This window comes from Eumetopias jubatus, unplaced genomic scaffold (assembly GCF_037043125.1).
Source record: "Eumetopias jubatus isolate StellerSeaLion01/CBP00866 unplaced genomic scaffold, mEumJub1_p1.0 scaffold_8, whole genome shotgun sequence".
In the NCBI taxonomy this organism is placed as follows: Eukaryota; Metazoa; Chordata; class Mammalia; order Carnivora; family Otariidae; genus Eumetopias; species Eumetopias jubatus.
Window position 1 is genome coordinate 47315348 of NW_028274814.1, and position 9686 is coordinate 47325033.

The 9686-nt window shown below is 35.2% G+C and overlaps 1 protein-coding gene across 2 annotated transcripts; it reads left to right on the forward strand.

The window, feature by feature from the left end:
- The first annotated feature begins 900 nt into the window (after positions 1-900).
- CLEC12A (C-type lectin domain family 12 member A) lies at positions 901-9468 on the forward strand. Of its 2 annotated transcripts, XM_028119809.2 has the most exons (6): positions 904-1129; positions 4034-4132; positions 4415-4603; positions 5442-5593; positions 6961-7067; positions 9182-9468. In XM_028119809.2, exons 1-6 carry the CDS (start codon positions 1039-1041, stop codon positions 9345-9347), a joined length of 804 nt encoding a protein of 267 aa, XP_027975610.1. In that variant the 5' UTR covers positions 904-1038; the 3' UTR covers positions 9348-9468. The 2 variants fall into 2 exon arrangements, with proteins under 2 accessions (XP_027975611.1, XP_027975610.1); XM_028119810.2 differs by lacking the exon at positions 4034-4132 and having other exon boundaries at positions 901-1129.
- Positions 9469-9686: the final 218 nt, after the last annotated feature.

The window sequence follows — 9686 nt, forward strand, 5'->3', positions numbered from 1 at the left end:
CAATTATGTGACTGAAAATATAAGGTTTATTAATAAGAATAAGAATTAGGAAGGAATTTACTCAAAAACAATCATTCTCAAGCTCCCACCTTTACTTTGTACACTTGATGGGTAACTGAATGGATCCCTGCCTCCTGCGAATGCTGAATGAACTTCCTAAGATCCTGACTTGCATGGCTCTAGAGGCTCATTTGCTTCTCCCTTTTGGTAAACTTTAGCTGGGAGCTGGCGCAAAAAGATTGAGGCAGTCTGAAGAGAGACAGCAAGACTGATCTCAGCTTTCCTGGACTACAGAGCAATTTCTAGGGCCTTTCTAGGGCCCGCCTCTGCTGTCAGTACGCATACTCCCTGGTGCGCTTCCTGGGCCCCAGTCCCGGTAATGTATTTCTTGCTACTAGAGAAACTAGATAGATGTTCCCTAACTCCTCTTAGGCTAACTTATCCCTAAGTAACAGAATTACAGATTGGGGCTTATCCTCAAGCCTCTCCCTGGGAGTGCTCTGGGTATGTGCAGTCTCCCAGCAAAGGCAAATCCTTTCTGTCAGGACCTTTGCCATGACACATACAGAATGTCCGTGCCAGGCCATTGCTATAGAAGAGCGAGTGTTTGGGGATTGTGTCCTTCTGTTCTCTCTCTGCTTGAAGGTTTTTCTCCAATAAATTCTATGTTATATCTGCACACGTGTTGCTAGTGATCTGTGCCCGTTGGCATGGCACTAACCAAAAAGATTTTTAAAGCTACTTTCTGTAGTTGGGAGATACAGAGAAATGACAAAAAGGAAGAGATAAGAGGAAGAAAGACTTTCAGTCTTGCATTTGTGTCTGTACTTATCTGAGGCCTCTGATAGGCTGCAGCTCCTTTGTATACACACAGGATTGGGACAGTGAAAAGAGAAGTTAAAGCTCATAAATACAAGCTTTTGCTTATAAACCGAAGTCTAAAATCACAATTCCTGCTTAAATTCAACTATGTTAGTTCACCTTCATCTTTTTTTTTTTTTTTAACAGTTTGTTGGGCTTTCTTTTCAATAGCCATCAATGTCTGAAGAGGTTACTTATGCAGATATAAAATTTCAGGACTCCAGTAAAAGAGAAAACATCCATGAGTTTGACACAGTTGGGATAAAAGGTAAGATTTTGAACTTTGGATGTGTTTTAGGTTGAGCCTCCCATTTTTACCAAAATAATTATAAATTTTTGAGGTGCTGATGGGTGCATTGAACACTCAGTCTTTTACAATGTTTCTGTTTTAATATCACACTCAAGATAATTAGGATAGGGTAATAGTTCGATTTTACTGGATTATGAAACATTTTTCCCCCATAAAACAAGGAATACATGCTGTCCAGGAAAATCATGGTTTTGTAGGTTCTTTTTTATAAGAAAGTGCTAGTCACACATGTAATAGTAAAACTGGATCTTAACTTTCTCCCTATGTGACAAGCACTATCCTTCTTGCCTTATGAGGTAGAAATGGGCACTCTTTTGCAGGAGAGTGTCAGTGACTTCAATGAGTACATGCTGTGCTTGAGTGTCACATGCATGTGTGTGGATTGGAAAAGACTCTCTGTTGACCTGCCAGAATTATGGAGGAGAGGGTTTGGAAACTATCGGATGTGCACAGGATATTCAAATACATCATTCAACCATTTGAAGTCTCTGTGTTCTCACCTATCAAATGGAGATAATAAGGCTTGTTTTATTATGAGATTGCAACCATAATTTAGTTTATGCTGCTGGTGCCATTTTGGAAAAGGCTAACATATTTAATGATTATTTTGTGAGGTTTAAATTAAAGATAGATAAAGATGACAAATACACCAATAAAATGTTTTTATTGGCCGGGATTTCACTAATTATTTTTTGTTTATTCATCTAGTCTAGTAGGTATTTCTTTAATATTTAAAATTGACCATACTTTTCAGTTCTGGGTACCATAAATAAAAATGAGAGGATATCAAAAAGAATGACAATAATAAATAAGAGAATAATGAGAATATTTTTCAGAAAGGGATATTAAGAAGGAATTAAAGTTCTGTTACTTTTAAGCTGCTCAATTTGACCAATTTAACCATTACCGTCAAACAAATCAAATTTTGTTCAGAGAGAGATACTAAGCAATCCTCTGTAGGCATGTAAGACTAAGTGGAAGAATATGAACTTAAAATTAACAGTGAGGCATTTTATTTTAATATTAAACCATAGCTAGAGATAAAGAGTGAGATAATAATATTCAGACCTATAAATGGGAATTTTGTGAATTAATATGTTATTATACTGTTAGGCATATTATTCATTCACTTACATAAAATCAGATTATATCACTTCTCTTTAGCTTGCTGTTAGGTCTATTCACTCTTTGAATGATTAGAAAATAATAGCTCAGGGAATATTGGTTTAATGGGGATACAGCTCTTTTTCATAAATCTTTAATTAATTTAGTTTCCCTAGGTATGAGATATATTTTGAACTAAATTTACTCATCTTAAATATGGTATTTAAGAAGTGACTGCTTTGGTTCAACTGTTGAGGAGAACTTAAGATACTTTAAAGTGATTCTTACAGTCATATGATGGGATTAATGTTTCCAGAATCTGACTCATTATTTAGAAAAGGAAAATTAATGCTTATTGGAGGCTACAAAATATTTAGATACACACACACACACACACACACACACACACACACACCCCATAGTTCCCATATGTTGAGCCTAGATATAAGGAAGAAGGAATGAGAAAGAGAGAGGGAAAAAGAGAGAGGGCGAGAGAGGGCGGGAGGGAGGATGGGAGGAAGGAGGAAAGTGAAGAAAGAAAGAAATGCAGTATGTGTGTGTGTGTGAGAAACAGAGAGACAAAAAGAGAGAGAACTTTAAAAAATGTCATTTAATATTCTACCAAATCAAGCATATATTATCTCCAAATTTCTCCTATTTTTTTGGAGGTTAAGTTAAATGAAAAGACACATAGGGGACTAAAGGAAGAAAAGAGGTAAGGAAATATTGGAAGATATAATATTTGGGGCCCCTGGGTGGCTCAGTTGTTGAGTGTCCGCCTTCGGCTCAGGTCATGATCCCAGGGTCCTGGGATCGAGCCCCGCATCGGGCTCCCTGCTCCGCAGGAAGCCTGCTTCTCCCTCTCCCACTCCCCCTGTTTGTGTTCCTGCTCTCCCTGTGTCTCTCTCTGTCAAATAAATAAATAAAATTTTTAAAAAAGATGTAACATTCAAAACCACACTGTACCTGAAATTTTGTATTTTTAAAAAATTTTTCCTCTAAAACTGCTTCCTTTCCCCAATCATCCTCATCTCATTAAATATAAATATAAACACGTGTTTAATACAATCAGCAAGTGTTTGCTATATGCCAGCACTATTCTATTACCACTATTAATTTGCTTAATCTCTGATATTTTATGGCTTTCTTTTTTAACCAATGCAGAAACTAGGACATAGAGAGGTTAAGTGACTTGTCCAAGGTCCCCCGTTATTAGCAGCAGACCCAGCATTCAAGCCCAGGCATACTAGCCCTAGGAATGCTGTGCCTTTTTTTTTTTTTAATCACTATGCTATACTGCCTACAGGTGTATATATTTATTATCCACCACCTTTATCAAGTAAAAGATTTCTCATAAATATTTCATAAATTTGTACTATGGATTCTAACTTCAAAACATTCTTAATCAATTCATGGGTCATCACGTTCTCTAATCTTAGTAAAGTAAAGCACATTGATTAGTTTTCTCAATTCTCCTTTTCAAAGCCCATTTTTGCCTCTTTGTCTCTTGACTCGGCCTACCAATTACCAACATGTCCTGTGAGAATTAGTTTGCATGTAAAACAACTAACAAAATATTTTTTACTTATTCTTTAAAAAGGTATTTTTAAATGTCCTTGAGTTTCTAGCAAAACACATTCCTTTACCAGAGACATGTTAGGAAAGAAATAAAGGCAAAATGAATGAATGAATGAATGAATGATTCAAATTAAGATGTATACCATTTCCAGGCCTGCCGGCTAATTTTGCTTTCCACAGCACCACCTGCTCCTTCCCATGGATGGCGCCAGAGAACCTTGGCTCTGACTCTACTATGCCTTCTGCTGCTGATTGGACTAGGAGTCTTAGGAAGCTTTTGTATGTATTACCCATGTTTTGACTGATAGGGAAAACACCTAGAATTACATGAGTTTTACAAGAAAGTTCATTCTTGAATTGAAGCTTTGGAATGATTATAGGTGATATAACCCAAGAGGTATTGATAAGTAGATACTTAAACATGGTAACCTGTTTCCCTCACTCCTATGAAAGGACTGCTTCCCTAGACTTTAATGTTTGTAGTACTAGTTCAGCAGAAAGGAAATTAATGGTTGTGCTGAGGGATTAAAATTTTTTATCATTTCTTTTTTTAATCTGAAGTTTACACAACTTTGAAGATAGAAATGGGAAAATTAAATAAACTACAAAATTTCAAAGAAGAACTTCAGAGAAACATTTCTCTACAACTGATACATAACATGAATAATTCCAAGATGATCATGGACCTGTCGAACACACTGCAAGAAATAGCCACCAGATTATGTCATGAGCTCTATAAAAGAGAACCAGGTAATCCTATATTCCTCTCTAAGCTATTTATTAGACAATGAATAAAAGCTAGGAGTCACTTGAGAATCATTCATCAATAATTAGCAGCTTTTCCCTAGGATGCCATTATTTGGAGAAAGGAATTAAATGTGGTTGACAGAGGACTTACTGATATTTCTGTGCCATTAGAAGTTTCTCTAATCTGACATTTACTACTGTTATTTTGGGCACTGAGATCAATAGAAGATAAGGTCACCTCTTTGTAGGTGACCTTGTTCCTACATTTCAGTCAATGTTTGATGAGAATCAATAAAAAAGGAAATAGTTAGGCCTTGCCTTTGGAATTAGGAGGAATTGTTTTTTTAATATCTCTAACAGTTTCTATAGCTATTAGAACTAAAACATGTTTTTTTGTGCTCTTGAGAACTCTCCCAAATATTCAATGTCAGGCAGCCAGAAACGACATAGTTGGAAAAGGCAAGGTTGATGTAGGTTTGGGGAGTTGATTCTTACCACAGAATGTTTTTGTGGTTAGCCTTTATTGCCATGTAGTACTATAAAAAATGAAAAAAAAAAAGAGAGAAAAGTAAGTTAATTAATCATTATTCAGGACTCCTGAGATAAGAAAACACACTGGAATACACTGGACATTTAATTCAAAATGTGTTGTTCAGATTATGTTTTGGACATATTGTAGTGGTATATAGGGACCTGGAACACAGCATGCATTTTCTTCACCTTTCATGTAAAAAAAAGAAAGACAAGTAAATTTGGTTAACTTATTATAGAGGACAATGGGAATAATAAGAATAATGAAGATTATCAACACAAACCGAATGAAACTACGTTCTTCTTCCAGAGCACAAATGTAAACCTTGTCCAAAGACATGGATGTGGCATGAGGACAGCTGTTACATACTAATTGACAATTATGAAACATGGCAAGAGAGTGTCATGTTCTGTTCTGCTCAAAATGCCAGCCTGCTGACAATTAAGAACAAAAGTGTATTGGTAAGGTCCCCTGGATCTCTGCCTGTGAGGAAGGAAGTCACTTTTCCCGTCTAGAATAGAGAGGAATGAAGCATGTTGGGGAAGATTTGTACTAATCCAGACATGAGGTTATTTTAGCTAGGGTGTGAGGTGATTGAGACTTAGTACATTTATCATACGGAAGGACAGCCAAGGTGTCATCTAAAACCTTGGTTTAGGCCCTTAACATCAGTGGAATCTCAAAGGCTGGGCAGATGGGTAGACATGGGTCTGTGAGAATTTTTAGGTCTGTGATCATTTCCAAACTGAAACTTTAGGATCAACTCTCAGAACACAATTTCTAAGAATTTATCTAAAAGCAGAAGATCTGGAAATCGTTCCTGAGGGTTACCAATTCTGTAAAATCTATATAGGAGAAGATTCTTTGTTTCTACCTTTTTGTCTTTTTTTAACTAAGAGAAAAAGGCAACATATACCAGAATAAAAAGATAGGTTGGATAAAATATGTATAAAAAGGTATAATTAAGATGGGATGTCAAAGGCAAGTGCTAAGCAGATATATGATACTGACTGCCAGGGTTCCAGGAAAATGAGTTCTCTGGAAGATTTATTTATGTAAATATGTATTTCTTTACTTTCTTTTTTCTAATATTTAAGTAGCATCTCCATATTTTACTTATTCCTCTGCATTTCTGGTCTCTCAGATAGTATTCCCATATTATTTAAGGAAAAAAATCATTTTCACAGAAGTGTCCGCTTCCCTACTGTAAGAACCTGGGTCCTCCTTTATGGCTGCAGGGAAAATCAAACCATAGTCTCTTCCTCCTCTGATCATTGTCAACTGATCCATTCTTAGTTATTTACTAAAAAAAAAAAAGAAAAAAAGAAAAAAGAAAATGTCTAGAAAATGAGGGAAAAAGAACTTACTTTGGCTATAAAATTTTGGACTGGATCTAAATTCTATTCTATAACCACTTCTCATCTGACTTTGCTACATTTTTTCTCCTACTTTTTCAGTTTCTATTAACTTGAGTATATAGTAATTAACCACTTCCTTTGCTCCTGGACTGACTACTACCGGATACTTGAATCTTGAAGTTTGTGACCTTCATTGGCCCTAAGTTAAAGTAATGCATGGATTGGTAGATACTTTTCCTTGTGAAACAGTAACTGATAAATAACTGTTGGAGGAAACCTTACAGTAAGGAGCACTTTGTTTCAATTTCTTCTAATGGCATCAAAAAGTAGTAGTGTAATGTCAAAAGTGTTACCTTAAAACAGTAATTTGTAAGAACTTACATTGTGAGGTAATGTACAGAAATGGGAGACAGTTATTTTTCTTGGGGGGGGGAGACAATTATTTTTTTAACCATCTCTATTTCTTGTAGGAATTTATAAAATCCAAGAGGTTACGTAGATACTGGCTGGGATTATCTACCAAAAAATATCAAAGAAGTTACCAGGAACTGGATGAGACAATTATCTCTTCCAATTGGTAAGTCTTCATTCTTACTGAATTTTTCCGGTTGGTTTGAGTAAAGGTGTTTCCCCCAGGAGCAATATTTATTACAATTAAAACTAGTTTCAGTTGAAATTGCACCCTTAAATAATTCTTTTCTGTCAGGCTTCTTTAATGTTTGATAATGCAAAAAATTGCCACAGATGTCTTCTCATTATCTTGACAAGTCACTAATGAATTTCTTTCTAGTAGCCGAATAAGAAGGGATTTCTGGGAGACTTTCATCTCAGAAAATTATAGAAGCCAACAAAATTCAGTGGGTTCTAACCATGTGCTTAAAACTCTTTCACATGCTGGGATTCAAAGATGAATGAAAGATTGATTCTTTTCTTTGTTACTTATTGATTGTATGTGCAGACTAGTTAAACAATTCTACATATAAAAAGAATACAATGTGATAAATCCTTCAGTAAAAATACATGGAACAACCAAAGATAAAGTTTAGCTGTGACTGTTATTTGAAATGGCCATTTTGAATGAAAAATTTAGAGATAGTAAAACATTTTCAGTAAAGAGAATAAGATGAGCAAGGGCATGGTATATTGTATATATGGCATACATAAAACAATTTGTTGTATAGTATATTAAGAAATATGGTTGTAAATATACCATCATGAATAGACTCATATGTTATATATGTGCTACCTGACATAGGGGGAGAATGGACAGGCAAGAAGTACATAAACATAATGCCAAAATACCATTTGTATTTTATAATCCCTTAAATTTGGGAAGCAGACAGGTTAGACTAAAGAAAGAAACCAGAGCCTCAACCTGCCCACAAATTTATACATACTTGTTTGTTGAGGACACATCAAGCAGCAATGAATGCAGGGCAGTTGTGTGGGGGGCCAGCCACACTAAATCTAAACCCTGAGATTCCTGCACACTCCCCACTGTGGGCAAGAAGCAAATACAAGTTTTGATTGTTTTGTTTTGTTTGCATTTTCCTTCAGACAGAAATAGTAGATGTAATAATATGGGTCCAAAAAACAAGGCAGCGCTGTCTTTGGCAGTTTACAATCATGGGACAGAACAAAGGATAATATGTATGCAAATGGAGGAGAAAAGGAGGTATATTTTAAAGATCTCATTTGGAGTGAAGGGAGTAGAAGTAAAGGTCGTGTGTGCATCATGGGAGAATACAGATGGAATCTTGTTTGAAAAAGTAGAATTTCCATGTGTTTATTTGTAACTATTGCTAATGGGAAGGTAATCTATAGCGGACTAGAAAACACAGTATATATTTCAAATTATTAAGAAATAATACCAAAATAAAAAATATATAATATATGTATATATGATACATTGTATATGTGTACAATATATAATCATATATGTATTTCATTTTGTTTTTTATTCTTAACGTTATTTTGGGATTAGTTTCTTGAAAGGTGCTGTGATCAATGACATCTGTATCATGTCACTTCAAATAGGAAATTTCACTTTTGAAAATTGAATTGATATTTATTTATTAATGTTCATTATTTATTGACTAAAATATTTAATACTAAATTTTTCCCAAAAGATGATACTTTCAATTTACAAGTTTGTCTTTGATGCCTAGTCCCTGCTCAGTAATCTTGTTTTAGGAGCTGGTAATTATTCAGAACTTCAGGATAAAATATCTGAAAAATGGCTAGAGGGAAATGTTACTTGGAGATGATGTTGAACAGAAGGTACCATATATTAGGTTAATTCCTGGCTTGGGTGATTATGAAAAATATTTGAAGAGATAGTGTCAAAGATCTATTACAGGGGCCAGACTGGAGAATTTAATAGAACTGTATTATTCTAAATCATATTAAGTATTGGGGAAGGGAGGTGATACATCTGGAAGTAAAGGACAGCAAATAGTCCAGATGTAAAAAAGTGGAAAAGGCAGATTGAAGTAAGGCAGTGTTTGATACTGCATGTAGGTTGATAAAGATAAGGAGCTTGGACACTCTTGGTACTCCAAATAGTAATTAAAATTTATTTTACGCAATGCAGACCCAGGAGCAATGATATATTGAAAAAGTAATTTTTTCCCTGTGGATGTATTTCAAATATTTGACTTGCTAATTGTAATTCTTTGTTTTCTCTTTCAGGCTTACAAGAAACAGAAATGTTGTAAATGGTAGGATGCATTGTGGGTATATAGACACAGTATATATTTACTATACAGACTGTAGTTTTCCAATGCGTTTTATATGCCAGAAGCTGGCTGATCCAGTGAAGATTGAGAGTGAAATACCAGATGGAAAATATAGTTAGTGCAAGTATTTCTCTATTATCCTGCGATTAAGGCAACTTTAGGGAGCACACATCTTGTGGACCACACAAAGGGAATAAAGATGCTGGGAGACTAAATCGCTGTCTGTCTCCTAACAATGTACATTTTTAAACTTTCTTCTTTCTTTCTTCTCATTTGCTGAGTGAAAGGAATCCAAAGTCATACCTTCTCATCTAGATACAGTCCAGATACTGTTGAGCATAAATACAGTGTGTTGGGTGAACATTCAGAAACGTGATGCTAACTTTCCCTGCTTTTCCAGGAATAAACAAGGAAAATACCAACCTTACAGAACACCAGGGAAAATGAAATCTAGGAAT

Coding starts and splice junctions, on each gene's coding strand:
- CLEC12A (XM_028119809.2), top strand. CDS start 1,039: ATGTCTGAAGAGGTTACTTATGCAGATATAAAATTTCAGGACTCCAGT. Junction 1,130..4,033: donor TGACACAGTTGGGATAAAAG/GTAAGATTTTGA, acceptor TGCTTTCCACAG/CACCACCTGCTCCTTCCCAT. Junction 7,068..9,181: donor ACAATTATCTCTTCCAATTG/GTAAGTCTTCAT, acceptor TTTCTCTTTCAG/GCTTACAAGAAACAGAAATG.